Here is a 27,930-nt window from a genome sequence, read left to right as displayed (position 1 = left end):
ACAGCGCGCGGGGTTTTATGAATGGGTGACGTCACGACCCTGGCGTCTCACGGTCTGAGCCGCCGCGGAGTGGGGGGGCCGCGGGGAGTGCGGGGGGGCCCGAGCGCCCGGAGGGGCACCGGGGCCTGGAGGGGGCAAGGGGCGAGCGGGGATGCGAGGAGCCCGACACCGGGAGCCCGCGGGGCAAGCACCCGTATTAATTGCGGGCCAGGGTGGGCGCTCCGCACCCCTCTAGCGTCCCTGCACCGCAGCCCGAGCCCGTCACGGCTCCCTCTCCGCCATTGCCCCTTTAAGACGGTGCCCTTTGGGGCTTGCGAATGGAGTGGGCGGGGCTGCGCCCGCTTTTTCTGCGCTGCCATTGGTCGAGGTTTCCCCGCGGCCCCGCCCACCCGTCGGCGGCGCTCTATAAGAGGCGCGGCGGGGCGCGGGCTCGTTGTCCGCCCGCCGCGTCCCCGTTCTGCCCGCCGAGCTCGCAGCCTCTCGCCATGAAGGTCGCCGCTGTTGCTTCTTCGCCGTTGCCCGCGGGCGCCGGCGGCCCGCTGAAGGCGGTGCGGCCCGGGGAGGCCGCTCGCTGCGGGCCGGGCCTGGGGGTGTCCCCGGTGGTGGCGGAGCAGGCGGCCGCCGCGCTGCTGTACGATATGAAGGGCTGCTACTCGCGGCTACGGGCACTGGTGCCGACGCTGCCGCGGCACCGGCGAGTCTCCAAGGTGGAGCTGCTGCAGCACGTTATCGACTACATCTGGGACCTGCAGCTGGAGCTGCAGTGCGGCCCCCCCCGCCCCGCCGCTGCTGGGGACTCCCCCGAGGTGAGTGCGGACCCCACGGCACCGGCTCAGCCCCGCGCTCCTGACGGGCAGCACCGGCGGTCCTCGGAATCTCCTTCCCCCGATCGGCGCCGCGTCCTCTCCTTCCCGGGGGGGTCCCTTTCTCCTGCCCCCTTTCCCTCCCCGTCCTCTCCGGCGCCCTCCTGGCGAGTATTGACTGGCCGCTTCGTGTCCCTTTCCCGCAGGCTCCGTGCATTCCCGCTGCCGATCGGATCCTCTGCCGCTGAGACCACTCTGGACCCTCCACGGACATCATCCCCGGGATCCAGGTCCCACCATGGACATCATCCCCGGGATCCCGGTCCCACCACGGATATCGTCCCCGGGACCCCATCCCCGAGCACCGCGGCTCACCCGCATCCCTGGCTCCCTGGCGGGGCTGCCCTGGGGGTCCCCCCACAGCCTGGGCAGGGGGTGCTGTGGGCCGGATCCTTCCTTCTCAGATTGCTGAGAGCATTCCCCGTATTGTATATTACAATGATGCTGGAGAATATTGTTCTACAATAGCTGGAGTTTTGTTATTAAACAAGCCCTGATGACCACACGTGCGTTTTCTTCCTGCCCCTCACACCCCCTCCCCTGCATTTTAGGCGTGTTTAGCCCCGGGGATTTGTGCCCCACTTAACGGGGGGGGGCAACTTGCTCTGACCACCGTGGACTGGGTGGGTATGTTGGGGGATAGAGGGACTGGGACCTTGTGGTGGTGCTGGGGAAGGGGTTCCTCACGGGCTGGTCCCAATTCCCTGTGTCCCAGCATTACCTCCACAGAGCCTCTCCCAGTAGTTCCCGTGGGTTTTCACTCCCTGGGCTCAGACGTGGCGTGCTGAGGGTCAGACAGGAGGAAAGCTTGTTCGCACCCTGTCTTCTGTGGTGGGCTAATGCAGCAGCACTGGGATGCATCTTCCCCTGATCAGGCACCTTGATACGGGATGATGACAGAGGGGACAGTGCTGTGAGCCAGCTGTGGGGTTCTGTGCCCAGATGGGAGTGTGGCTTCCCCATCTCCCTGGGCACTGGTGTGTTCACAGCCTGGAATTCTCTTCACTTCCCTTCCCAGCTGGGCCACCTGCACCCAGCAACCTTTCCAAGGCTTCCACAATTGTTGCTGTGTCAGGACTGGGGGATTACAGGGGTGATCGTGTAGGGCTTGATCCCTTTACAGGGGAGAGCAGATACAAATCCTGGGGTGCTTCTCTCTGTGTCCCCGCCCCTGTGGTTCCTGCTCGTCCTGGTGCAACCTCTGCCTGTGGGGACAGACAACCGCTTGGGACAAGGAAATTGCATCAGGGATTGTGCAACCCCGAGGGCTGGGGGTGCCCCGGGCAGCTGCCCTTACCTGAGCTTCCCTGTGACTCACAAACACCCGAAGGAGATCTCACAGCCTCCTGTTCCAGATCTGTTCAGACCTCCCTACGGGCCTGGCAGAGTGGGGTGCCTGGAGGGCACTGGTTGCTCTGGTGGGACCCTTTAGACGCCCCCCCCTCCCCAGGGTCTCTCAGCCAAGGGATTTGGGCCTGGAAGGTGTTGAGCAGCCCCAGGCACAGGCGTGTGCTTGTGTGAGGCTCTGCACACCCTCTGTGTGTGTTTGCGTGTTTACAGGCACGGTCACGGCTGCGAGCGTGTCCGTGTGTGTCCACGTGCCCACTCGTGCTTTCCCAGCCCAGCAGATCCCCTGGCCGGGCCGGTGCAGGGGACAGGTGACTTGGGCTACCAGGACACTGCCTCGCCTGTCCACCCCTGTCCTGGCTGTGACAGCAGCAGGGGACACGTAGCGGCGGCAGGGGCTCTGGGTGTCTGTGGATGAACTTGTCCATCCTTGGATGCTCCCCTTCATCGTCCCCTCTGGTGTCTCCTCCACCGCCCGCCTTCCTCCCAGTCCTGCGGCGCGGCGCGGTCGGGGCGGTGGGTCCCTCTCCCGGTGCCCGCTCGCACTGCACGGTCCGGGCGGCTCTCCTGGAGTAGCCCAGAAGGTCCCGGGACAGGGAGAACCGGGAATGGGGGCTCTGCTCGGGCCGGGGGCAGCGCGGGAGGCTCTGGGGCTCTTCCCGTGCCGTGCTCCCGAGTGCCGTCCTTACCTGTTCATTGCCGCCTGAAGTGGAAGCTCCCGCTGGAACGGTGGGGAGAGGGGCTCCGTGTGTGTCCTTGTGTGTCCCCACGTCTCTGCCTGACCCCTGTCTAAGCCCTGTGTACCCCACGACCGAGCCCTCGCCATGCAGCCCTGGCTGCCATCCCCTCCTCAGGGGACGCGGGGCGGCCACCACCGGGTACCTGGCACAGGAGAGCTGGGGAAGGGGCTGACGGAGCCAGCCCAGGCTTGCAGCGGGGCTGGCAGGGCTAAGCCGCCTGCACGTGTCCATGTGCCGGATGCGGCAGCACCAGGATGCACCGGAGAACCCGAGGGAGCGCCCAGCCCGCGGGCACCTGCGCCCCAACCGGTCCCTCGATGTTTTCATGGGACCTGATTCATGCCGGAAGGGATTAGGGACGGGGGAAATGGGTGACGTTGTGGTCTGACCAGGACCCGGGATGGACACTGGCGTCAGAGCTGGTCCCTGCTGTTCACTGCCACGTACAGTCCCCGGGACACGGAGGAGCTGGGACCCATGGCAGGACCTGCGGCCCCCGCGGTGTGGGGCACTGCACCCACCTGGCACGGTGAGTGCTGGTGCAGGGCCGGGGCACCCTGGGATAGAGGGGCTGTGGTAGGCATTGGGCTGGGGGTCAGGGTCAGTGCTGGCCTCTGGGTCACTGCTGGATGCACTGGCCACCACTGCAGTCATGGCTGGTGGCACTGGGCATCCGTGGCCAGTGGGCAGCTGCTTTGAAGACCTCCATAAGGTGCATTATGTGGGCTGTGGTCCTTCTGGTGAGACTGCCCATGGGCTCTATGTGCCCCTGTGGTGCTGAGAGGAGGCCCTCGCCCTCCTAGAGGTACCTCTGGGTCTGCCACGTTGGATCCAGGAGGGCAGCTGGACCCCTGTCATCCATAGCCCACAGCACTGGAGGGGCTCACCCTGGCTAGGGGACGGTCCCACTGCTGGTGGGTTTGGCAGTGCGGGTGGCTCTTTCCCCACAGCTGGGGTTTTTTGGAGGGGATTGCACAGTTATGCTCTCGCTCTGACTGTCCCAACTTTTCCAGCACTTCCTTGGGGGCTGCTTCCCCACCCTGGACACCCTGATCCCCACTGAAATGTAGGTAACCCTACACAGGGTTCCCAAAGCCCTTCCCAAAGTGGGAACAGCTGCTGCCCCCTGGTGCAAATGAGTTGAGCCCTGTTTGCCCTGGTGCAGGCCCCCCGCCCCAGGACCAGCTCGTGTCCTTGTCCCCCACTCCTCCGTGCTCCCAGGCATGGGAGCTCTCTGTGGCCTTGGCCCAGCCAGGTTCCTGTGTGTCCCCACATGCCAGTCCTGTGCCCCTGTGGGGAGCCCCAGCTGGCGTCCTGGCTCGTGTGTACCCCCAGGGTGAGGACTGGCAGGGTTGGTGTGGGACCCTGCATTCCCCTGCTCCCACAATGGACGCGAGTGCGGAACAACGGGGGCTTCCCCTTTGAGTCATGTGTTGGGCAAGGCCGGGCTTTCGGTGGCCAGAGCACTGTGGTGTCCCCATGTGTGCTGATGTAACCCGTGGCTCCCTGTCCCCGATATAAGTCCTGGCTGTGCTGGTGCACTGGGAGGGGGTCTCTACACCTGCTGCGTGTCCCCCAGACATGTCCTCTGCTCCAGCCTCCAGGTCCCAGGACAAGTCTCGAGGTACTGTATGGCTCTGCCTCTTGCTCCTGCTGCCCACCTGTGTCTCTGCCACCATCACCAGCCCCGGTACCAACCCAGGCATCAAGGCCTGGCTGACCCAGAGGACACTGGAGTTCGGTGAGTCTGTGCTCCTGAGTAGGGAGGGATGGGGGGGACCAGTGGGGGATGATGCCCAGACTGCTAAGGATGGGGAAAGAGGGGAACTCCCAGGAATGATGCCAAGTCTGCCAGGAATGGGGAATGGAAGGACCATCCTGGTCCTGGCTGACACCCCAGGTACCCCAGCCCCTTCCTTGGTGTCACCCCAAATTCCCTCTTTGCCCCAGGCCGGCACTTTGGGCTGGAGCTGCTCCAGTCGATGCTGCAGAAGGAACATGAGCTGAACCTGACGGGCTCCTACAACACCCCGCTCCTGGGAACTCTCACCTATGCTGTGCCACGGTAAGAGCCACCTGTGGGGTCCCTGTCCCTGTCCCCGTCCCTGTCCCTGTCCCTGTCCCTGTCTGCGCCGCAGCCACAAGCACAACTTGCCTCTGTTGTGCAGGATTCACATCCAAGAACTGCAGATGAATGAATCCACATTGGACTTTGCCGAGGACGTGGGGGTGAGGCTGACGGTGCAGCGCGCCCGAATCCAGCTCAGCGCCGACTGGGCAGCCCAGCTGGGCGCCGTGTGAGTCCTCATGGGGACAGGGGCAGGACTCAGGGTGGCTCAATGTCGCCGCTGTCCCTGTGCTCACCCGCTCTGTGCCCAGCCAGGACAGCGGCTCTGTGGAGCTCCGCATGCAGGACCTGGCCGTGGCAGCGGTGTTGGGGGTGAGTGAGGATGGCAGTGGCCACCCCACGGTTTGGAGCGCCGGCTGTGACACCCACGGCACCGACCTGCACATGGAGTTTCACCGTGGATACAGGTGATGCCAAGCCCCCTGCTCTGTCCTGGCATGCAAGGACTACTGGTGTCCCAGCCAGGGTGATGGGCTGGGTGGGTGTCATGAGGTGATCTGAGCACCCCACTCTGCCCTACAGCTGGCTCTACAACCTGCTGGCACCTCTGCTCCAGAGAACCCTGCGGCAGCAGCTGAACAAGCAGGTGGGTGCTCAGCCCCTGTGCCCTGGGGTGTCGGTGTTCCTGTCCCCCCCAGCCCAGTGAGAGTCTTGGAGACCCTCATTCCTGGGCTCGCTGACACCCTGCTCTGCTTCCAGCTCTGCCTCGTGCTCCACAGGGGCATTGATAGGCTGGACACTGCCCTGAAGCACATGAAAGGTGGGTGAGGGGACCCCAGGACTGGGGACAGGCAGGGTGGTCCAGGGGGGCTGTGGACAGGACTGGTGCCCAGCAGGGTCTGCAGTACCCCACTGTGGGGCTGGATCCTGACAGAGCCAGGCTGTCGGAGGGGGCTGCTGATCTGACTCCTCCTGATCACCCCCATATCCCTGCAGTGTCCACCCAGCTGGACACCATTGCTGCCATTGACCACTCCCTGCTGGGACCGCCAACCTTCACAGAGGAGTATGGGGACATTGCCCTCAAGGTAATGCCATCCTGGGAATCCCTGGATCAGATTTGGGAACAGGGGAGCCTGGCTGATCCTCACATCCGTCTGTGTGTCTGTGCAGGGAGAGATCTTCAGGGTGGGCAGGTACCAGCAGAGACGCTCAGCACTGCCTGTAGTGCTGCCTGTGGCATTACGCATGGCACTGCCTGTGGCTTTGCCCACGCCCCCGCCCACGACACCGCCCGTGGCACACGAGCCCATGCTGCTGTTGGCTGTCACCGAGTTGGTTGCCAACTCAGCCGCCTTCACGTACTTCACGGCCGGGGCCCTGCGCAGGAACATCTCCAGTGACATGGTAGGGGTGGCTGGAGAGCAGAGCTGTCCCCACTGGGGTGTCCCCATGCCCACCCCTGCTCAGCCCCAGCACCCTGATCCCTCCCTACCTTCCAGCTCCCTCGGCGGTTCCCGCTCCAGCTGAGGACCAAGAGCATGGAGGTCTTCTCCCCTCAGGTGAGTGGGATGGGACACAGGGAGAAGGGGACACGGGTAGGACATGAAGTAGGACAGGATGCAGGTGGGATGGGACATGGGACACAAGATGGGATTGCAGGAGGAACAGATGATGTAATGAGATGCCGGAGGGTGGGACATATGAAATGATGTAGGAGGGATGGGACAGGGATGGGGCATAGGAGGGATGAGATGCAGGAGGGAAAGGTTGCAGGTGGGATGGGACATGGGATGAAACAGAGGTCAAATGGGATGCACGAGGGACAGGACAGGGAATGGGGTGCAGTGGAAATGGTAGGTGTTGCAGGCAGTATGGGATGCAGACAGAATGGAACACAGGATGTGGGCAGGGTAGTGATGGGCACATGGGACCTGGGCAATGGTGGGGACCTGGTGGGGGCATGGCCAGCATGGCTCTGTGCCACCCCTGCCCTGTCCCTCCCAGCTGCAGGAACGCTATCCAGACCAGCCCATGGAGCTGCACCTCTGGGCCCGCCAGCAGCCCCTGCTCTCCTGCCATCCTGATGCCTTGCACGGGACCCTCTTCAGCTCTGCCGAGGCCTTCGTGGTGCTGCCCAACGCCACCCGTGTCCCTGCCTTTCTGCTGAACATCGTGAGTGGCTACTGCTGCCGCGGCTCAGGGAGCCAGGGGACCCCAAAGGACTCGGCTGGGGCTGCTGTGCCTGTGCTCCTGGCTGGGGCCATGCTGGGTGGTACTGGGGCATACAGGGGCCATGCTGGGGGATGCTGGGGGATGCTGGGGGATGCTGGGCTGCAGGCTCTGCCCTGGTCTCTCCAATGTCTCTTCCTGCTGCAGGATGCCAACGTGACGGGGAAGCCGACGATCACCAGGAACAGACTTGGGGGCACTGTGAGACTGACAGGGTTAGTGCCTGACCCTGAGCTGGGTCTGAGCTCCCCCAGGACATAACTGGAGAGCTCCCCCATTCCCCACCTCTGTCCATTTGCCTCCCTGACTCCCATATTGCCTGTGTATGGCCTGCTCAGACCCCATCCCGCCCCCAGTTCATATCTGTGCCACTGCCCTGGCAGTAGGTCCTCAGCTGGACTCGTTCTGCTGGGGTCCTGGTCCCCCCATGGAGCTCAGCCTGTCCCTACCCTGGGATGGGACAGTCCCCATCCCTGTGTCTGGGTCTGACCCTGATCTTGTCCTACAGGCTCCATGTAACACAAGTGGCATCAAACGTGGGCCCAGTGGAGGTGAGTGGCTGCACCAGGGAAGCCAAAGGGAGCCTTGGATTCCACATCACCTTGGAGGAAATCTGGGGTGCTGTGGACCCCATGCATGGCAAGTCTGGCAGGGGACTGAGCCCTGCCTGCAGCATGGACCCCTCTACCTGTGCTGTGCTGGGCTCAGGGCCTGCCTGTCCCACAGGTGAAGCGTCTGGAGACCCTGCTGAAGTTTGGGCTGTGGCTTTTTGGGGTTCCCCGGGCAAACAGTAAGTGCTATCCCATCCTGTCCCCATCCTCCCGCAGCTGCACCAGGGCCATGCCCTGCTAAGACTTTGTCTCCCCACAGAGTGGCTCCAGGCTGGCATCCCCCTGCCACTCCCACATGGCCTCAGCCTGCTCAGACCCCGGCTCTCATTGCAGCAGGTGGGTGCCACCACTGTCCCTTTACCCTAGGGTTCCCCACGTCCCCCATACCCCCTCTCTCACCCTGACTCCCTACAGGGCTTCGTGCTCATCGCCACGGACCTGCAGTACGAGCCATGAGACCACCTGCCTCGTGGGAACCCGCCAGCCCCCGCCAGTCCTGTCGCCATCACCGTCCTGTTTCCGTCATGCCCCCTTGGCTGGTGGCAAAGCGCCCAGCCGCGGGACCCACGGACCCCCATCCTCGGCAGGGATTAAAGCGGGAGCGTAGCTCAGCCCTGTGTGCTGTGGGGTGTCTCGGGGAGCCCCCTCACCCCGTCTCCCGGGCAGGGTCCCATTCCCAACTCCCCGACGGGGCATCGCTGTGTCCTGTGCTGCGAGGGGCTCTGGCTGTGCCGTGCTGGGGTCCGTCCCCTGTGGGGGGCTCCGGCCGGCTGGGGACGGGGCTAGTGGCCCTCGGGGACCGGGGTTCCCTCCAGTCCTCGCGGCTCTGTTGGTCATGGGGGTCCCTGTGCTGCCGCTCCCCGCAGCCGCTGCGGCCGCAGCTCCGCGGCAGCTCCTCCCGCTGCCCACGGGATGGTGCTCGTGTCCGCGGGCTCCCACCGCGTCCCGCCGGCCCACGGAGCCGCCAAGCCCGGCCGCTGCCCCCCCGCTCCGGGGCTGCCCCGGAAAGGACAGGGGAGGCCGGGCTGGGGAAGGCTGAGCCGGGAGCGTCCTGCCGTCATAGAGATGTGGGGTGGCTCGGCGTTCCCCATGTTTGTGACATCCCAAAAAAGGCCGAGCGTTTGTGCGGTCCAAACCGTGCTGGAATGAGCCTCGCACAAAGGGAAGGTGCTCCTTTGAAGGGTAGCCCCGGGAATGCGGGGGTTTGTGGGCTCCAGTGAGGTTGTGAGTCCCCTGCCCTCCTCCTCCCGACATGACAATGTGTGCTGAGCCCATGTCCCCAGAACCAGCACCCCCAGCCCAGCTAAGAGCCTGCCCTGAGCTCTCCTGTCCCCATCACCCCTTAGTGCCACACCATCCCTCTGGACCACAGCAAACTGTCCTTGGATCACCCCAACCCTTCCCTAGGCAGGGAGAGGACCTCATTCCCATCCATCCATCCATCCATCCATCCATCCATCCATCCATCCATCCATCCATCCATTCCTCCATCCCTCCATCCCATTGAAGCCAACTCCTTTGGGCCCAAAGACTCCCGAATTCCCAACGATTGCAAAGACCACAGCACCACCAGCAGCTCGAATGACAAATTTATTTGTGGATTCACCTCCACCTGCAAACCGAAGCGTTCAATGGGCTAATGCTAATCCTCGTGCTCCCCATGCGGGACCTGAGCGGGTCCGACATGAGGAGCGCGAGTCCGTGCTCAGTGGCCAAGTGAGCCCTCCTGGAACCTCCGGTTCTCCCCTCACCTCCATCCCAGCTTGGCCTCTGCAGGGAGCACGGTCCCACACATAAATACGGACAGACAAGATAACAAAAATAGCATTAATAGTATTCACAAATGAATTAAAAACTACTCGTATATGTACAGCAGAGCGCGGGCAGTATGTACACGGACAAGCTGTGGACAGCTGTGTCTGCCCGCAGTGGGCTCCGAAGGATGAGGGCGTTTATTCTGGAAGCTAATTTCAGCTCAAAGCCCGGAGGTTCCCTGCTCCAGCAGCAGGAGCAGCGTGGGAATGAGGGGGAGGGAAGCCAGACACCTCAGTTACTGCATGCAGCCATCACAGCCACGCATGGGCACAGGGATCTGCCTGCACTATGGGACTGGGAACGTGGGGAACAGCAGTGGAAAGGCCAACAGCTCCTATTGTCCCCAAAGAGGCTCCCCAGAGGTGGAGATGGCTCTCAGCCAGTGCCAGCCCTCACTTCCATCTCCCCTGGGCTTGCTTCCCTGCTTGTCTCATGAATCAGCTGCTCCCTGGGCATTGCCACCTCTGTGAAGGTGCTTCCCCTGACCCTTCCAATCCCCAGCTCTGGACCACAGCCCCAGCTCTCTGCAAAGCCCTTTGTGCCAGGAACAAGCACTCTCCCCCTCTTCTGCCGCCTTCACCAGCCCAGAACAGGCTGGGAAGGGATGAGCACTGTCCCACAGCCATCTACATTTGGAGTGAGGAGAAGGAAGAGGACAAAGAACCCTTCAAACCATGCACAGCCCTGGGCCTGGCACACCATCCTCATCTGGGACAGGCCGCAGCTCCCAGCAACTGAGTATGTGAGGAGAAGCAAATTCTGACCAAGGGCAGAGCACCTCACCTCAGGCCTCCGCCTCCTCCTCTTGCTCCCCCTGCCACAGGGATAAGCTCTGACTGGAGAAGCAAGAACAGGATAGGGATGCTGCAGGGAAGCTCCATTCCGCTGGGCAGCCGGCCTCTTCCTGGTGCCTGAGCGTGCCAGAGACGGGGGCACGGAGCCTGACCCTTGCTCTGGCTGGGGAACTTTATATTAGTGACACATCTACACACACGCACGCACTCACACATGCAAAAATAAGTCTGTTTATTCTCTTCCAAATTATTTGGAGAACCCTGCAGGGCTGGGACACCTTCTAGCCTGTGGCCCACCCCCCCACCCCCAGCTGCCTGGATCTCCCCAGCGCTGGGAGCTGGTGGCTGAAGTGCTGCATTGGCCTCAGCGCCTTTAAAACACAACGGAACAGTAAATAAGACGGGCTACAATAAAAGGAGCTGGTGGCACCAGGGAGAAAACTCCGTGGAGCAGGGTGCTCGGCCGGGATGGAGGGGCTGCCCCCTGTGCCGGTGACGGTGCTCGGGAGTGTAGTGGATGTGGTGGTGAAGGCGCAGCCGTCCTCGCTACGGGGGGCTCGGCGGCAGCTCACTTGCGGCTCAGCAGGGATCCCAGCAGAAGCACACCGGCCACCGTCGCCCCAGTCAGGAGCCATTTGTTGAAGGTCTCCTGGCCTTTTCTCATCTCGGCAGCAGCATCGTTCCCATAGAGGTCCACAAAGCGCTCCTGTGGAAAGAGGAGAGTGGTGAGCACAGGGGTGTGAGTGGAGCAGAGGGAAGGGCTGGCAGGAAAGCGGTGGTGGGGACCGGGCAGATGACAGATGCCTTGTGCTTCCTCGCTCTGAATCATGCGCACAGGGCAAGGGGAGAAGCACGGTCATGAGAGAGAGGATGCCAGAAAGGATTTGTGAGGAGAACACCACGCGGGCAGGGCAGGGGATGCATCACGTGCTCTTGGCTCTCTAAAATTAGCATCCAAGTGTGATAGAAATCATTGCAGTGGGAACCCGCTGGGCTCCATTCCCTGGCTGAGGCCTGTGGAAGCAGCATCAGGGCTGGTGCCCATGGCTGCGAAAGCCCACACCGTGCATCCCTCAAGTGATTTTGTGTCCACAGTGGAGCCTCCCACCTCCCACCTCCCACTCCCACATCCTGGCCCTCACAGGTTACTCCACAACACGAGCTGGATTTCACGAATCCCTGCGGCGAAGGCAGACATTGGGTCGCCAAGCTACTGCCTTCCCACGGCTTCAGGAGAGCAGGCCAAGCACGAGGCTTGGCCAGGAATGCAGTCACTCCGGCCTGGCTCGTCCGAGCCGGCTGCCTCCAGCAGCAGCAGGAGCTGGGAAGACCTCAGCTCATGGTAAGGAGAGTTGTTGGGGTCCCTGAGCCGCACACGGCAGGGCAGGAGGGGTCCCTGGGCAGGCAGCAGGGAAACACGTGGCCCAGGATCTCTCAGGTTTATCAGGGCTGAGCAGGAGGCTCAGGGCTGGATGGAGAGGAAGCTGCGAGCTCCAGACTCAGGGATCGCCAGCAGCTCAGCGTCAGCAGGGGCTGGATGCTGTCGCACCTTGAGCCCATCTTCCCAGCAAGATCCCCTGTTTCCTGATAAGTGAATGCAGTTCCAGTAACCCGGCTGCTCTGGGAAAGCAGAGATAAGCCCGGCTGACGCTGTCACACCTCAGCACGGCCTCTGCGCAGGCGGGGGGAGCATTCCTGCCTGCCTGCTCTGCCAGCACTCTGCCTCCCACACCTGCCCACAGCCTGTGGCCGCAGGACTGCGGGGGTTTGGTGCCCAGGTCATGGCTGGCATCCAGGTGCCTCTCTTCCATGGAACATGGTGCCAAGTCTCCCAGCTTGCGTCAAACAGCCCCAGGATGGTCACAGCTTGTGGGGTATCTCCTCACCTTGCCACATACCTATGACTGAGCTCAGACACGGTTTTTCAAAGCAGGGTGTGCAGCAGACATGCACACTTACTCCCAGGGAGCTGGGCTGTGTCCCTCTCCATGGCCACAGGGCTCCCCACCACAGGGGACCCAGTCCTTGATAAGCTTTGCACCTCAGCACCCGCCTCTGCCACCAAAGCTCTTCTCCATCTCCCACCAGACACCTCCCCCAGCTGCCTTCCACACCCCATGACCATGAGGAGGTACTCACAGACGCAAAGGCAGAGTGTTGGGACACAGGGACTTTGCTAACTCACCCTGGAGCATGTCACTGCTGCCACCTCACTTAAGAGTCCTCTTCAGGGATATGACACTCATCCCCATGACTCCCACCACCTACACAGAGTAGCAGAATGCAGCTCACTTCCCACCGTGCCTGCCAGCTGGCACGGGATTTGTGGAGGTCTTGTGCTGTGTCCTGGCCCTGCAGGAATGGGAAGGATGGAGCTCACAGGCAGATGCTGTCCAGGGAGAAAGGTGAGGGCTGCTGCCAGTCCACTCACCCAGGAAACAGTGAGTGATGTGCTGCAGGAGAGGGACAGGAGCAAAGCCCAAACCCAAGAAGGAGATATTTTAAATTCTGGCACAGGAAATCCCTCTGCTGATAGGTGGTGATGAGTACGGAGCTGTGACAGGGCATGGCAGTGGCAGCAAACTGAGAGCAGGCTGGCAGGGATGGAGGGCACAGGGAACTGGGGCAGAAGGCACCTATCCAAAAAACACCACCCCTACAACATTTGTCCGGGGAGATTTAGGTTGGATGTTAGAAAAAGGTTCTTCACCAGGAGGCTGGTTGGGCATTGGAACTGGCTCCCCAGGGCAGTGGTCATGGCACTAAGCCTGAACCAGAGTTCAAGGAGGGTTTGGACCACACTCTCAGGCACATGGTGGGATTGCTGGGCTGTCCTGTGCATGGCCAGGAGTTGGACTTGATGATCCTTGCAGGTCTCTTCCAACTCAGCATATGTTTTGATCTCTCAGTGCCAGGGCCCTCGCTCCAGCGATGGTCCTTCCCTTGGACACACATCCCAGCCACTTGGTCACAGCATCTGAGGCTGCAGAATGCTCAGTTGGAGGAAGACAGCAGCATCCTTGTGATGTATTCCCCAGAAGATCTGCTTTCCTCAGGGATTCAGTAGGACCTGTCCCACTCAAGAGTCCCACACATCTCCACAGGCTCCTCCTGACCCACAGCAGGGACATCCTCACTATGGAAAGCTGCAGTGTTGGACAGGGCCACACATCCACCCAGCCTCTCCGTGGGGCAGGCACCAGGAGAGGCCCCCCCAGCAGGGCAGGGAGCCAAGCAGGGCTGGCAGCCGGTTCTCCATGCTGCTTTTTCCATGGCATGTGCTGCCGAGCTTGGGGAAAGGCAGTTCCAAGAAGCCCTTGCTTCCAAGAAAAGGAAATGTTTGCTGAAGGAGAGATAAATGGCGCACAGTGAACGCAGAGCTATCGGGTGCTACAGGCGGAGAGGAGCACAGCCAGAGCCCAGGCAGGGAGGGGACATGAGCCCCTCTCCTTCCCTTGGGAAGGGAGCAGCAGCTGCTGGAGCTGCAGCTGGGGGCTGTAGGGGACCTGAGGAGAGTGCCTTGCCCTTCCCCGGGGAAACCACCCTAGGAGCTGTGATAGCTCAGCCTCTGCACAACCCAGATGTGTCCCCTGGGAACCAGATCCCAGACCAGAGGGAGTGGGAAAACAGGCAGGAATGTCCTCCCTGCCCATGCTGGGGCCGGGTTGAAGGTTAGGGAAAGGCAGCTTGCTCTGTTCCCACACCATCCCGGGCCTCGGCCGTTCCACACCTGAAGCCCAGCACTCCCAGGACTGATCCTGACCTCTCTGGCCTGGTGTTTGGATCTCAGGCTTGCCCAGACATGTCCAGATATTTCTGGCCTCCTCCAGTCACCTTTATCTGAGAGGAAATATTTGGAATTCCTGAGTTGATCACAAGGACTGTGGTAGCAACAGCACGTCAGTGTCTCAATCCATGGGCCTCTTCCACCCAGAGGACAGGCTGTTCCATCAGAACGCTCGTCACATCCCCTTCCCCACCCCGGGTGACTGACACGTCCGAGAGGAGGATGCTCCAGAGCAGGCAATGAGGAAGCAGAGATCTTTTTCCTATGCAAGAGGCAATCCCCTGCCTTTGCCTCTCCTCTCCAGAGCTGGCGAAGGAATCCACATTTTCTTGTTGGAGCCTAAAACATCACCTGCTGGAGGAGTTGGGGCAGGGCGTGCTTCCCCCTGCTGCACATGCTGCTTGCAGGAGGCAGAGAACCTGGAGGGTCAGGCTCCACCACCCCCCAGAGCTGGGGCAGAGGTTCTGCAGTGCCAAAGGTTCTCTGGACACTCACAGAGCCCTAAACGACAACCCACTGCTGCATTTAAACACTGCCCAGTGCCCACACACAGCCCTGTGGCAAAAAGGCAAGAGGAGCGGGTCTGACCTGAAATGCTCTGCCTCAGGTGGGAGAGAAGACTAAAGAAACACGACTTCTGGCTGAGACACTACTCACATCCTAGCCTGGGAAGGGGAACACCTAAAATTTGAGGCTCTCATTTGTTTGGTTGGTTTCATTCACCAGTGCTGCCCATGCGGAAGGGAGAACAGTTGCTGGATCCCATTCAGGGTGAGCAGAGCAGGTTCCTCTTTCAAGATAAGCCCCAGCACTTGGGGAAAGAGGATTCGGTGACACTGAGCCATGAGGGCAGGTGAAGGAAGCAGATGTGGGCAATAAACTCCCATCTGGCCTCTGGTGAGGCAGGAGAGCAGAGAGAGGAGGGCTGTGGCAGTTTGGGGCTCAAAGCTTACCCTCCACAAGGGGGTGAGGGGCATGGAGGTCACTGAGATACCAGGACAGAGCTCTGAAAACCAGCAGAGAAGAGCCAGGCACTACTGGGAGTATCCAGGTGAACTTGATCAAACTTTGACATGGAGACTTGGACTCCAGCAGGAGCTTTGGAGCTTCCCCACTGCTCCGATACCCAGCCAGCCCAGTGAGACAGATACCCCCAGCACCCACCTCAGCATGCACAACAGCCTTTCCAACCCAAGGATCCCGATGTGTTTTAGCAAAAATAATCTGGTTCCCCAGAACCTCCTGTGGGATAAGTCAGCATTGTTCCCAGATGGATCAACAGAGCTATGGGGAGGTTAAATGCCTTTCCCAGAGCTGTGTGCGAGCCAGCAGCATGAGCCACAGCATCTGACTCCCAACCCAGGCATTCTCATCACGAGGCAATGTTTCCCTTGAAAACAAGGCTGTTTCTGTTTTACCTTCCCCGTAAGTACAGCTGTGTTCCTGCTCAGAGGTCTAACAGCAACCGCCGGCCGGGAGCAGAGTCATCTGGATGACCAGACATTTGTTAATGAGATGCTGGGAACAGTTTTATGCTGAGCAGCAAGACAAGGAGGGAAAAAGAAAGGCAGCAGCTCAGCACAGACCACAACAAAGCCCTGCATCGGCAGCAACCTGCTCCCAGAGCCCCTTTGGGCTGCCAGCTCACCACATGGGGCTGGCATATGTGAACCTGGAGGTGAAGCACAGGGGAGAAAAGGCAGCTGAGAGCTTTAAGTATAAAAGAAAACATAAGTATTCCCAAAGGCTACCACGGGGATCCTGTAAACATGGCTCTGTGGGTCCCTTTGTGATATGAATGGAAGAGACATCCTAGAGGTTCTCCCTCTGTCCTTCCCCTGATGCTGTATCCACATGTGGCCCTCACCACTCCCAGCCCTGAAAGGAGGGCAGCAGGGACCGAGTGGGACTGCAGAGGTCACAGGGCTGCCTGCAGTGCTGGGCAGTGGAGGTCAAGGGGAGCACCTGACTCAGGAGCATGGCAAGGGAACCTGCCATCCAAGGCAGGTCTGACCTTCCCCAGAGAAACACAGATCCTAGAATGGTTAGAGGGGACCTTAAGGATCATCTAATTCCAATCCCCCTTCCATGGGCACAGAAGATCTGCAGGTTCACCCCACTGGTCCCCACCAGCAACCCCAGGCAGGCTCAGAATGGGGTGGGGAAGGGGCTCTGGGACACAGAGAGAGGAAGGGGCTCTGGGGACAGCAGCTGCAGGTGCAAATACTCCAGAGACGCAGCTCTAACTGTTATGCAAATGGTGACCTCCAGGGAAGCAGCTGCTGATCTCCATGACAATGGCAGGGAATGCCACCCACCCACCAGCCTCTCCTGCCTTTCCTGCCCTTGGAGCTGGTGCTGGGGTGTTGTGGACCCTGGGGTGCTGGCCCTCCCCAAATCCCAGGGCATTCATTGAAACCTGTGACTGGGAAGGAGGCAGCCATAAATTCAAAAGAATCAATTAAATAAGAACATCCCCTCTTCTTTCTCTTCTCACTCGGGCTTTGCTGTGGGACTGCAGCTTGGGGGTCTGGCAGGGAGGCTGTCCCTTGGGCCAAAGCCCAACAGACCTGCGGGGCTCCAGCCTAGCCCAGGCCAGAGCCAGCTCTTTTCTAACCAGAAACAAACCCTCACTAGCACATTCCAGCCCTAATCCTTGCCGCGGCAGCCTTCTGTCAAACTGGTTTCATCACCGGCTCCAGGGAACCTGCAATAACCCCACACCATTCAGCACAATTTCAGTGTTTTCCAAATACATGAAAGAGGCTACGGTGACAGCTGTAACCCTCGTCCCTGCCCCGGGAGACTGCTGTGCACAGCACGAGATGGAGAGCCGGGAATTGCGCTCTCCGTTCCAGAAATCTGCTGAAACATTCATGTGTATTAAAGCCGGAGACGATGTGAATGACTAATCCACTTGCATCCATCTTTCATCAGTGTTCCTCCCAGAGCTAACCAGGCTGAGGGTTCCCGAAGGTGCCACAGCCCTGGCCAGCACCAGGCCCTAGCCGGCACCGGGCCGCTCGGCAGGGCTGGCGAGGATGGGAGGAGACACGGCTCTGGTACAAAGGCACAGTGAAGAACACATTGGCTGAGCCGGATCCACTCAAGAGATTAGCACCTGCTGGGAATGGGATTGTTTTCCAAAGGGCATTAAGTGGAATAGTCGGAGGAAAGACGGTCTCTCTGATGCTTCTCCCCACCGGACAGATGGTGTCTGAGCCCCGCAGCAGAGCAGCCTTTGTGCGAGGGGCGCGCTCGGGGGGCAGGGAAGGCTCCTGCTTTCATGTCCCGGTTATCTGCCGCCCGCGGGGCCGGGGAGCAGAGGCCCGTGGCCAGCTTGCTGTGCCGAACAGCACCTCAGCAGGGCCACTGGCACCCAGGGAACAGAGCTCAATTTTCACCTTGTCATTGCTCTTCCTGGACGTCAGAGCTCCTGTGCAATCGTGCCCTTGTGTAACCGTGGGGAAACCTGTGCCGGGGAGACGTGCCATGCTCACGTGTGCCCGGCTGCTGAGCCACGTTCCCTCCTGCCAGGGGATGAGTGGGCGATGCTGACAGCTCTTTCTGGTCCTCACCCGCACAGTGAGCCTCACCAAACCCACCCCACAGGGAACATTGGTGTTACCAGGGCTCAAGGGAGCCAGGCTGGGTGCAGGGATGGTGCCCAGAGGAGACGGATCCTGTGGAAGAGCTGCCTGGCTCTCCTGCCTCAGCCACTCGTTCCACCAGCATCCTGGAGGAGCGACAGCCAAGCTGCACCACTTCCCACTTCAGCCCCGGCACCTCACGAGGCTGCTGTAATTCTTACATGCCACTTGAATGAAAAAGGGGAAAGGGTGGAGGTGCAGGAAGAGGAGGAAGATGTGCTCATTCTGTTTTCACTTCCTGTTAGTTCCATGAAATCTCAAATTATTCAAGCCACAAAGTCCCTTTTAGCAAAATCCTTGCTGACTTGAGGGCAGGAAGCACAGTAGGCAGCTGATGCAGCAAACGTTGAGAGAGAGCAGTGCAGCATGAGAAGGAGACTTTGTGCTCTGCCCTGGGCTCCTCCATGCATGTTGCTGCATGAAATAATCACTGGCTGGTGCACTGGAAGCTTCTAAATGAGGTCAGTTGCTCTATTAAAAGACATTAGCTCTCCAGCAAGTTTAATACACTGGTGAGCCATACAAGTATAGGATGAAGGCACTTGCAACACTCCATGATGGCTGATTTACAGGTAGCAACACCTCATTTTCTCCATATATAAGTCATATGTCACCCAGGCACTACCCAGGGCCACACACACACACACAGCACCCACATCCCAGCCCAAACCCTGAGCCAGCTCACCACAAGGCACACACAGAGAGTAATGCCACGTACTGCCACCAGACGTGCTCCCTGCACAACACTGGCAGTGTCCCCAGTCTTCCACAGCTTCAATGGTGGCACAAACCAGAGAGCTGGGCAAATGGGACTGGTACTGTTCAGAGAAGCAATGCAGACAGCTGTCCTGCCCCACCTCATCATGGTACTAGCTGCATTCAAACCAAACCAGCTCCATGCCAGCCTAGACCTCTTCTCTGAGCTTCACAAAGAGCCCTTCATCCTCGAGCAGAGAAGAAAACCCTTCCGTGCTCCCTCAGGAAGCAGCCAGTTCCAGCAGCTCCCTTTCGAATCCTACCCCAGGAACCAGGTCAGTGCACGGCTCTTCCCATAGGTCCCTCGCACAGTCCCGGCGTGAACAGCCCCAGCTCCTGCTCCAAGCCCTGCCTGCTGCCAGCATGTCACATTTTGGAGTATTTGATTTCACTCTTAAGAGCACCTGTCTGGCAGCGGTACAGGCAGGGAGAACCTGCCTGCTCTTTGTTCTTGGCCAGGCAGAGCACAGAGCAGGACACCTGCCTCGGTTTCTCTCTGAGCTCAGGTGCAGGGCTATGAGCAGGGGAACTCTGGGTCCATCCTAGATCAGGAATGGGGGCTGAAAGGCTAAGTCCAGCCCTGCTCCCACTGGAGGCTCCTCATCTCCAGGGCTCATCTCCCCAAGCAGGATACTGATGCCAGGAGCTAGCTACTAATTGGATCTACTTAAATCAGCAGCTACGTCTGCAGACACAGCTGAAACACAAGCTTGAGCAGGAAGGAGGATAATGCAATAAATTCAAACAGCTCTCCCCAAGGGAATCGCACAACCCCCTGAAACTTCCCTCTTTGCAGATACAGCCCATTACCCTTCCCCGGGCCTGCTGTACCAGTACAGAGGCAAGCAGCAGTCGAAAAAGTAACCAGCCCAAAGCCCCCTGAAACACCAAGCTCCCCCAGCTTCCTGCTCTCAGCAGCAGAGGGAAGGCAGACCAGTTACAGCGCAACATTCAAACAGTCCCTGTGGCCACGGGAGCCTCTCTGGTTAACGCTCTGAATCCCGCTCCTCCCTCGCTACCCCGGAGGCAGGCAGCAGCGCTGAGTGCACTGGGTTTCCCATTAAAGAGATCCTGAGAGACAGCACTGGGCTGGTACACGTGAGCACGTGTCCGAGAGAAGACACGGGCGGCTGGAGAGATGCTGCCTGCACGGAGCTGCAGCGGGCGTTCCCGCCTGCAGGCAGTCCTTCCCAGCACTGTTCAGCCCTCCGATTCTTTTTTTGCTAACTAAATTAAACATGAGGATAAAATAAGCAAAATACCTAAAAATAAAAAATAAACCGAGCATTTCTACAGCACATCTAGGTCACAGCTCCCCAGCATGCGAGTTGTGGCAGCCACGGCTCAGCCCCTTGAGCCTCCCGGGTTCAAAACTGACATCTCTCTTAAAAGGCTGCTCCCGAAACCCACACCTGCTCTCCGGTAAGCCCAGCTGGAGCCATCTGCTAACGGCTCTGCCTCCCAGCAGCCCTCAGCACCCTCGTTCCGCTGGGCTGTTCTGCTGTGGCAGAGAGCAACCCTTCTCCCCACCTGACCACCATGGGTGCCAGCCCGTGCCCGCCCCACTGCCCCCCTCCACGGGTGCACTGTGGGAGAACTCTCCCACGCCTCTGGAATGCATGTTCCCTAACTTGAGCTCTTGGCATCTCAAGGATGATTAGGAGCAGGACTTCAGAGAGATGTTTCACCAAGAACCCCTCCACACATCCTTCCAGGTGAGGAGCAGGGAGGAGCAAATTTCCCTGTCCAAGGTCAGGGCAATAAAGCAAGGAATGCCCTGGCACTGAGGGACTCTGCTTCGCTTTCATGCCTCCACTCTATGCGTTAATCTTTAGTGGCTCAGAACAATAGTGTTTAAGGGCAACATCCCTCCCTTGCGGGAGGGTGGAGCAGGAGAGCAGAGGGTGGAGGACAGTGGCTGCTCTCCTGCCACTGCAAAGCAGAGCCACCCACAGTGAATACCTTCGCTCTGAATCAGCAGGTAGTCAACATCCCGGCTGCTCTGGGGTCCCCAGAAGGGACAGAGCAGCTGCCCCCAGCCCCCTTCTGCCCCCACAGCAGAAGCCACCATTAATCCCTTGCCTCTTGGTTCAGCAGGTCTGCAACACTTCTACAACTGATATCCATCCCTTCCCTTCCCCCAGCTCCTCCTGGGAATACTCTGTCTTTACAGCTAGTAGGGAAAGAGCTGCTAGAGAAATACTCCTTGTAATGTCAAGATGGGACTGTGCCTACAGCCATCAGCTACTTGGTATAAACCAAAGGAAACCAAACCTTCTCAGCTTCAGCAAAGGTCTCAGAGCACCACACCACCATTCAGCTGCACTCAGTGTGTGCCGCAGGCTTGTTGCTGCTCCCGGGGGGAAACCATGTGCACAAACCATACCGGAGCTCCACGGAAATCAGGCACAGCAGCCCAGACACACGGAGAAAGCTGCAGCTTCCACTGGGGAAAAGAGAGCTCCCACCCACCCTTTCTGCTGTGCTGGGACACCCCACTGCTACTGAAGCAGAGAGAGAGCCTGGGCAGCGCTCCAGGGACCCGGCTCCAGAGCCAGAGGGGAGCAGGATGAGCAGGCGGAATGACATTACTGAGAGCAGCTGTGAACACAGAGCAGCAAGAAACAGTTTGTTAATTATTTCACAGGTCTTTTTTTAAATGACACTCAGCTCTTCGGATTAAAGAGCCTCGGAGTGCTTTACGAATCAGAGTTGCCAGTGGCTCCCCTGGGAGTGAAGGAAATGCTATCCCTTTCGCTCAAAGACCCCGGGGTTAAGTGGGCTGCTCTGAGCCACAGCCAGCCACAGGCAGGAGTTTGGCTTTCCAGGCGCCTGCTGTAATCACAGATCTAAGGAACGTAATCAAACTGCACCACACACCAAGAGGCAGCAAGGAAAACAGGCAGGGCCCCAAAGAAGGAGAACGAGTAAAAGGGGTAAAGAGCAAAGCTCTGAAATCAGCCTCTGCATTGCTCTTGGTCAGGAATGCTGCTGTGGGCTGGGCAGGAAGCTGCAGTGGAAGTCATTCCAATGGCATTTCCTGGAGAGCACTGCAGAAAAGCCTCCCAGGTCGAAGGCTGGGTGAGGAGCTGCCAGGGATCTGCATGCTGAGCCCAGATCTCCAGCTGTCAGTGAGGATACAGCTACCTGGGCTGGCTGCTCCAGGCAGGACAGCCTGAGCCAGGACACTGCCGGCAGCTCCCACAGCCAGGGAGGAATACCCAGGACCGTGAAAGGACATGGAGAACTCCACTGGCAGGAGGACAGTACTTTGTTTACCCCATGCAGGTGATGACAATGGGGCTAGCAGCTGCAAGGGATCAAGACTGTAAAAGAATTACAGAGGACAAAGTGCAAAGCAGCAGTACAGCTGAGCACCACAGACCTGGTTGCTCAAAGCCCAATCCAACCTGACCATGAACACTTCCAGGGATGGGGCAGCCACAGCTTCTCTGGGTAACCTGTGCCAGTGCCTCATAAACCTCACAGGGCAGAGAACCTTCCTAATATCCAATCTAACTGCTCCTCTGCTGGAGTCTCTTTAGGCACTGGCAGGGAGCTCTCTCTTCTCCAGGCTGAGCAACCCCAATTCTCTCAGCCTGAGATGAAGCCATAGGATTCATCTTCAAGTCCACAAAGCATGGCCTTGGCTATGCTCAGTCACTTCCACTGAATCAGTTCTGCTGTACATTGACCACCACGTGGAACGGATGGCTGTGATCTCAAACAGGATTAGAAGTGCTGGGGCATCCCCGAAACGCAACCTGTAACACTCAGAATGGCAGATCTCTGGCAAACCACACTCCCAGGAAATGTGGTAGTTGGCAGGGACAGCTTGTGCAGGATACCTGGTACACAAGGTCAAAAAGCATTTTCAAAAAGCTGAGAATCAAAGTCTAACTCTCAACCTGAAACCACTGAGGAGCCTGGAGCCAGAGCACAGGACGAAATCCCAGCTGTGCGCTGTCATATGACACAGGCTGAGTCATTTCCTATCATTCAGAAAAAAAATTTAAAAGATAAAAATGAGTTTGCTATATTGACATCTTCAAAGGGTTTTCCCCAAAGAGAATCACAAGCTTCTAGTCCACTGCAGGGTGACACATGTCCCAGCACACCAAGTCCTGTGTGGCCAGGGTCAACTGAGAACCCAGGAAGCATTGAGCCACCGCAGGAAGTAGTTCATTCTCCATCAGCCTAGTACAGTTTGCTGGGATTCACATATCACAGACTGGTGCTAAATATGCTATTTGCTTTCAGTTCTAGCCTGACACAGCCCCTTCATGTGGGTCCGCACCATATGCCCCACAAACCTCTTGTCTCTATATCTACAGATCTAAGTAACTCCAAGCTCATCCAGAAAACACTCTTTAAATCCCACTCTGAATGTGGATTTAGCCTTGAAGGAAAAGCTGTCATGCACTGGAGGGTCACAGCCAGGCAGGAACTACTGCTTACTTTCTCAAACAGATTAAGCACGGTCAGTACATCTCTGCCTGCCAGACTCTCTCCTGTTCATCCTGTGCTTCCCCCTCCTTCCTTCCCATTCACCAGATTTCTCCCTCCACAACTCCCAAACCCTGCTGGCACCACCATTTCAACTTCACAGCTAGTGGGACCTGGTCCTGGTCAAAGTAACTGGCCTAGGAAAGCCTCCTTTTTGGATGTGACAGCTTGCCAAGGCAGCAGCTCTCTTCTGGCTGGTTATTAAATGTTCCCCTTGGGTTGCTCTTGTTTGTTAGTTTTCCCAGTGCCAGATTGCAGAGCAGAGGGCAAACCAAGGCAGAGCCAGTAAATGTGACAAAACACTTCTATGTTAACGTTATGGAGCAAGAATTACTATTTCCCCTTGCCTCCAAACTTGATTTCTCAAGAGAACTGCTACAGCCCAGCACACAGCAGGCTTCCAAAGGCACCTGCACCCCAAAGCCCTCCTATGCTGCCTTTGTTCCACCGGTGGGGAATGAAACAGAGCTTCCTACACAACTGGGCTGCGCAGCACTTGTTATGGAGCCATGCTCCTTCCCTCTTTTAGAGGGGCTTTCCAGGAAGAGAAGTGCTGCAGTGCTCCAAAACACAAACCACCTGGGCCCTGCCAAGCAGACCTGCCAGAACTTGCATCTCTCTCACCAGGACCTGCCTGCTGCACCTCTCGGGAGTGCTTTGTTTGAATGGGACAGGCTCTAACAGCTCCAATGCATCAAACAGACTCCCTGTGCAAACAGGGCAGCAGTAGAGGGATGGCTCCATCACAGCCAGGGCAGGGTGGCACTCCTCTTGCAGGGAGAGCTGGCAGAAGGCCAGCAGCTTTCTCCCTGCAGCTGGAATCGCGAGAGTGAAGGAAAGCAAAGCATCCCCATGCACACCCCACACGTGAGGCACTCAGGAGCTCTTATGGCCTCTGTCCCTTGGTGTGGAGTGGCATGGCTTCCATTCACATGATGAAAGCTGAGAGTGGAAGAAAGCTTCGGCCAAGATGTCAAATGAGCACTCAGGGTTTGCAACAGGCTGGCAGCAACAACACTGCCCAGTGCCGTTTTTTTGGTGGCTGGTGGTGTGGATTCCCCACACTCTGGCCTTCACCACCCTGCCTGGCTTCCATTCAGCTCGCAGCATAGCCCAGGCAGCGGCACAGCCTGGGCAGGGAAGTTAAAAGCCCAGTTCAAGGTTAGAACAAGAGAGCAAGGCGGTCCCCTGAGTGGGAAACGGCGGTTTTCAAAGAGAGCTGGTAGGCGGGTCAGATAGGAGTCCTGACCCTTCCGCAATCTGTTGAACAAATATTTGTTCCAAACAATTAATTTAGAGACAGACACAAAAAAATTGAAGAGTCTGAATCGTGATGGTTGGGGGTGGGGAAAAGAGGGAGGAGGTGTTTGATTCCCCACAAGCAGGGACCAGTGATTTTCCACCAGTGATTTAATCTAAATCCCCCAGAGAGTTCATTTACAAAAAATCAGATTGCATTATCGCCTAGGTCTCCAGGATACAGCCCAATCCAGTCACTAACAGCAACAGCCACACTAGCTTGGAAACCTCAGTTTGATCACTTAATTCCAAAACTAATCTGAGGCTCTAAAAGCCAAAAGCAGAGGGAGGGGGACTGAACTCTGTATTTGGCCAGGGTTATCTGCAGGATGAGAGAGCTAATGGGCCACATACAGCCAGATGAAATGGCCAGCAGATCCCGGGCTACTAATCGAAACCAAGCTCCTCTCCTTGCTTGAGCAGCCCCACCCAGGCAGTGCCCCAGGGCAGTCACATTCCTGGAATTCTTTCACCCTTCCTGAACTAGCTCCCTCTCCCTGGGTGCACCAGCTCTCCCCTTCATCTCTGGGGTCCCCAGCATTGCTGGCCAGGCACGGGGAGCTGGGGAGAGCCTCTTCTCTGTGAGGCTCAAAGGCTCCTGTCCCCTTCCCAAAATGCTTGGTTCTGCCAATGGACCGTGAGCTGAAGGGGGCCGAGAGGCCTCGGCTCCCAGCAAGGAGGCAATACCCTACTGTTTAGATGCCAGTGCCTGACAGCATGAACTCTTTCCAGTGGGAACCGGTAAAGGTTACACCAGCAGGGAATCACTAAGATGCAGAAGCCAAATGAAAACTCAGACATCTGTAGGTCATATACCTCCCGCCGGCAGTCCCAGGCTGCACGGCTCAGCCGGACCCGGCATTTCAAGAATGCTTCCTGAAGAAATGCTTATTCATGTTAATACCTCACCACTGAGAGCTCCCAGGGTTTGCTGCTGGGGCAGCTGGGAGCACTGCTCCCTGCCAAGGGAAAAGCAGCTGCGGGCTTAGCAGCTCCCCAGCACAGAGGTTGCCTCCACCTCAGCTCTGGCTCCCACCACACCAGCTCAGACAGTCCCAGAAGCCCACCCACCCATCGGGATCTGCTGTGGGATTCACTTCACCGTGAGCAAGGCAAGTGCTGTTTCCAGAATGAAGAAGTAGCTGTTACCTCGGCAAACCACCAGCCAGCCCACCACAACACTGGCTTGGAGAGGAGGAAGCTCCACTCCCTGCTGTTAATGACACCGAGAACATGCCTCAGAGCCAGGGCTCTGCTTGAAGAACAAGCTTGGATGACATTAGATTTCCAAAGGCTCTTGGAAAAACAGGCCTTTTACATTTACATCCAAGGAGAAGGAGAAAAAGCAGGGATGGAGAAAGATGTATCTGAGCACAAACTGTGTCAACACGGTGGGTTGTCCCTCTTGGGACAGTGTTTAGAGCACAGAAGACAAGACCACACACCCCTTTATTCTCCCTGCAAGAGGTAGGACAAGCTCTAGCACAAACATTGCAGGGAGCTGCGCTCCGGTTTGACCGGCCCTGCTGCCAGCCTGGAGCGAGGGAAGGCTTGGGCAGCCAACCCCAGCACAGAGAGGTGTTCTTACCCATCCGCCATTCTCCTGGATCCAGGGATCTAAGTGGTCGGTCAAGTACGTGGTCATCCAAGACACGATGCGTTTCACCAATACCCGCATCTCCTTAACAACGCTCTCCACGCACAAGGCTCCTCCGAAGGAGAAGAAAGCCACGATGCGGCCCCAGTTCACTCCATCGCGGAACAGTTCGTTCACTACCTGCTCAAAGCTCTGATACGCTGTGCTGGGAGTGATGTGGAGCTGGGAAGTGAGGTCGCTGAACGCCCGCCGGTACCTCAGCTCAAACTCATCCCCCGCCTCTCTCAGCGCCTGCCTCACATCGGCTGCTCGACGGATGTCATGGACTTCGAGGCTGCTCTGGTGCACGGTGGCTCCATTCACTATGTGGCTGGTGGCCGCGTGCCAGGAGGGGCTCCCGTTGAGGACCCCGTCCATCTCGTCCTCCTCCCCTGCAAAGTCAGTCCTGTTCTCATCCTCCTCCTCCAGCTGACTCCAGCTGTATCCTTTCTGTGAGAGCTTGTAGGAAACAAAGTCAATCACTAACTCCCGGTTACTGCTGTACATTTTCACACTTGGGACGCCCTCAATGAGTCCATGGTCCAGAGCACAAGCAGATCAGCACTTAGCAGGTCCCGACTCCACTCCTCTTCCTCGCGACCGATGGAAGCATCTGACCTTAGCACAGATGAGGAGAGAGGCACCGAAACGGTTAATGCCACAGCTCTTAGATGCACCCGCGCCATTACCACCGATAGCTTATCGTTACACTGAGATCACCCCGCAGCTCTACGCCGAGGCTCAGGGCCACCAGATTGAAGCTGCACAGAAAACCGACCACAACACCCCCTTCCCAGGAAAGCAGCCCCGAGCCCCGGGGACCCCCCCAGGCTCGTTCCGAGCAGACCCCAGATCTCACCGGGAGCGGGCTGCGCCTGGCAGGCCGGCTGCGGGCCGGGGCGGAGGCGGTTCTTGTTCTGCTGGAGCTTCGGGTCGGCCCGGAACGCGACAGCACCGCCCCCGCCTCGCCCCGCCCGTTAAAGGGCCCGGCGCCCCCGCCCCCCTCCGCCGGCGTTACCCAACGGCCGCAGCCACGACAGCGGGCGGGCAGCGCTACCCAAGGGTCACGGCAGCGCCGGGGCGGCCCGGTTTGACGGTAACCGCAGCCGCCGCCGCCCCGAAGCCCCTCTCTCCTAGCAGGCGGAGAGGATAAACCGCTGAAAAACCGGCGAGCGCTCGTCACCGCGGGAGCCGCCGCACGGCCTTGCGTCCTTACGGGAGCGATTCCAGTCACGGTTAGCGGCGCGTTGCCGCTAGGGCCGGGACGGTGACACGCCGGGCAGCGGCAGGCGGGAGCGCCGCAGGAGGTACCCGGTCCTCCCGGCCACCAGACTGCCCCCCCCCCCCCCACCACCGGAACGCTTCCCCCAGAGCCCCGAACCGCCCCCCCCAGTCACCGGATCGCCCCCCCCAGGTCCCGGACGGCCCCACCGGTCGCCGTACCTGGGGGGCGGGGCCGCGCACGAGGGCCGGCACGGCGCCCGCGCGGCCGACACGCCAGCCAATCAGCGGCCAGGAGGGGCGGGGCCCGGCTGCGGCCTCTCCCTTTGGCTGAGCCGTGCGTCACTCAAGGTTTACCCTGCCCCGCCCCTCACCTCGGCGCCCGACTGAGGGTCCGCGTCCTTCCCGGCTCTGCTGGGCGGGCCCGGCTGGCAGCGACGCCGGAGGTCGCCGGGAGCCCCGCCGGGGCTCGGCCCGCTCAGCAGTCCCCGGACTCTTTCCACATCGCCCGCCGAGCGGCCGGGGGGGTGCGGTAGGGTGGGAGGGGGCAGCAAAGGGGCAGTGCGCATGCGCACGGCGCCTCGAGGCTGGGCGAGGAGCGTCGG

At 59.1% G+C, this 27,930-nt stretch overlaps 3 protein-coding genes across 10 annotated transcripts; 2 read left to right on the top strand and 1 right to left on the bottom strand.

Moving 5' to 3' along the window:
• The first annotated feature begins 435 nt into the window (after window positions 1-435).
• ID1 (inhibitor of DNA binding 1) lies at window positions 436-1,366 on the top strand. 2 transcript variants are annotated; one of them, XM_068207747.1, is made up of 3 exons: window positions 436-806; window positions 1,010-1,091; window positions 1,124-1,238. In XM_068207747.1, the coding sequence occupies exons 1-2, from the start codon at window positions 486-488 to the stop codon at window positions 1,049-1,051; spliced, it is 363 nt and encodes a 120-aa protein (XP_068063848.1). In that variant the 5' UTR covers window positions 436-485; the 3' UTR covers window positions 1,052-1,091; window positions 1,124-1,238. The 2 variants fall into 2 exon arrangements, with proteins under 2 accessions (XP_068063848.1, XP_068063847.1); XM_068207746.1 differs by having other exon boundaries at window positions 1,010-1,366.
• LOC137484136 (bactericidal permeability-increasing protein-like) lies at window positions 1,340-10,161 on the top strand. The gene is made up of 15 exons (XM_068207730.1): window positions 1,340-4,691; window positions 4,901-5,015; window positions 5,119-5,247; window positions 5,330-5,485; window positions 5,601-5,664; window positions 5,778-5,838; window positions 6,015-6,106; window positions 6,192-6,425; window positions 6,521-6,580; window positions 7,026-7,193; window positions 7,398-7,465; window positions 7,759-7,801; window positions 7,977-8,040; window positions 8,121-8,197; window positions 8,276-10,161. The coding sequence occupies exons 1-15, from the start codon at window positions 4,532-4,534 to the stop codon at window positions 8,315-8,317; spliced, it is 1,533 nt and encodes a 510-aa protein (XP_068063831.1). The 5' UTR covers window positions 1,340-4,531; the 3' UTR covers window positions 8,318-10,161.
• On the bottom strand, window positions 9,439-27,930 carry BCL2L1 (BCL2 like 1). 7 transcript variants are annotated; one of them, XM_068207740.1, is made up of 3 exons: window positions 27,700-27,930; window positions 26,057-26,722; window positions 9,439-11,176 (listed from the first exon to the last, which is right to left on the bottom strand). In XM_068207740.1, the coding sequence occupies exons 2-3, from the start codon at window positions 26,609-26,611 to the stop codon at window positions 11,039-11,041; spliced, it is 693 nt and encodes a 230-aa protein (XP_068063841.1). In that variant the 5' UTR covers window positions 26,612-26,722; window positions 27,700-27,930; the 3' UTR covers window positions 9,439-11,038. The 7 variants fall into 7 exon arrangements, with proteins under 7 accessions (XP_068063841.1, XP_068063846.1, XP_068063843.1 ...); XM_068207745.1 differs by having other exon boundaries at window positions 26,057-26,717; window positions 27,700-27,876; XM_068207742.1 differs by lacking the exon at window positions 27,700-27,930 and adding an exon at window positions 27,548-27,675.

The sequence above is a fragment of the Anomalospiza imberbis genome, chromosome 17, assembly GCF_031753505.1.
Source record: "Anomalospiza imberbis isolate Cuckoo-Finch-1a 21T00152 chromosome 17, ASM3175350v1, whole genome shotgun sequence".
Classification (NCBI taxonomy): Eukaryota; Metazoa; Chordata; class Aves; order Passeriformes; family Viduidae; genus Anomalospiza; species Anomalospiza imberbis.
Note: the sequence above shows the minus strand (reverse complement) of the source record. Positions and strands in the feature narration are given on the sequence as shown.

What these genes read in the sequence shown, in the direction of transcription:
- LOC137484136 (XM_068207730.1), top strand. Translation starts at nt 4,532, where the DNA reads ATGTCCTCTGCTCCAGCCTCCAGGTCCCAGGACAAGTCTCGAGGTACT. An exon ending in GCAGCCCAGCTGGGCGCCGT is followed by an intron (nt 5,248 to 5,329) that starts GTGAGTCCTCAT and finishes CTCTGTGCCCAG; the next exon opens with CCAGGACAGCGGCTCTGTGG. An exon ending in ATGGGGACATTGCCCTCAAG is followed by an intron (nt 6,107 to 6,191) that starts GTAATGCCATCC and finishes GTGTCTGTGCAG; the next exon opens with GGAGAGATCTTCAGGGTGGG.
- ID1 (XM_068207746.1), top strand. Translation starts at nt 486, where the DNA reads ATGAAGGTCGCCGCTGTTGCTTCTTCGCCGTTGCCCGCGGGCGCCGGC. An exon ending in CTGCTGGGGACTCCCCCGAG is followed by an intron (nt 807 to 1,009) that starts GTGAGTGCGGAC and finishes CCTTTCCCGCAG; the next exon opens with GCTCCGTGCATTCCCGCTGC.
- BCL2L1 (XM_068207740.1), bottom strand. Translation starts at nt 26,611, where the DNA reads ATGTACAGCAGTAACCGGGAGTTAGTGATTGACTTTGTTTCCTACAAG. An exon ending in TCCAGGAGAATGGCGGATGG is followed by an intron (nt 11,177 to 26,056) that starts GTAAGAACACCT and finishes CTCTTTCCACAG; the next exon opens with GAGCGCTTTGTGGACCTCTA.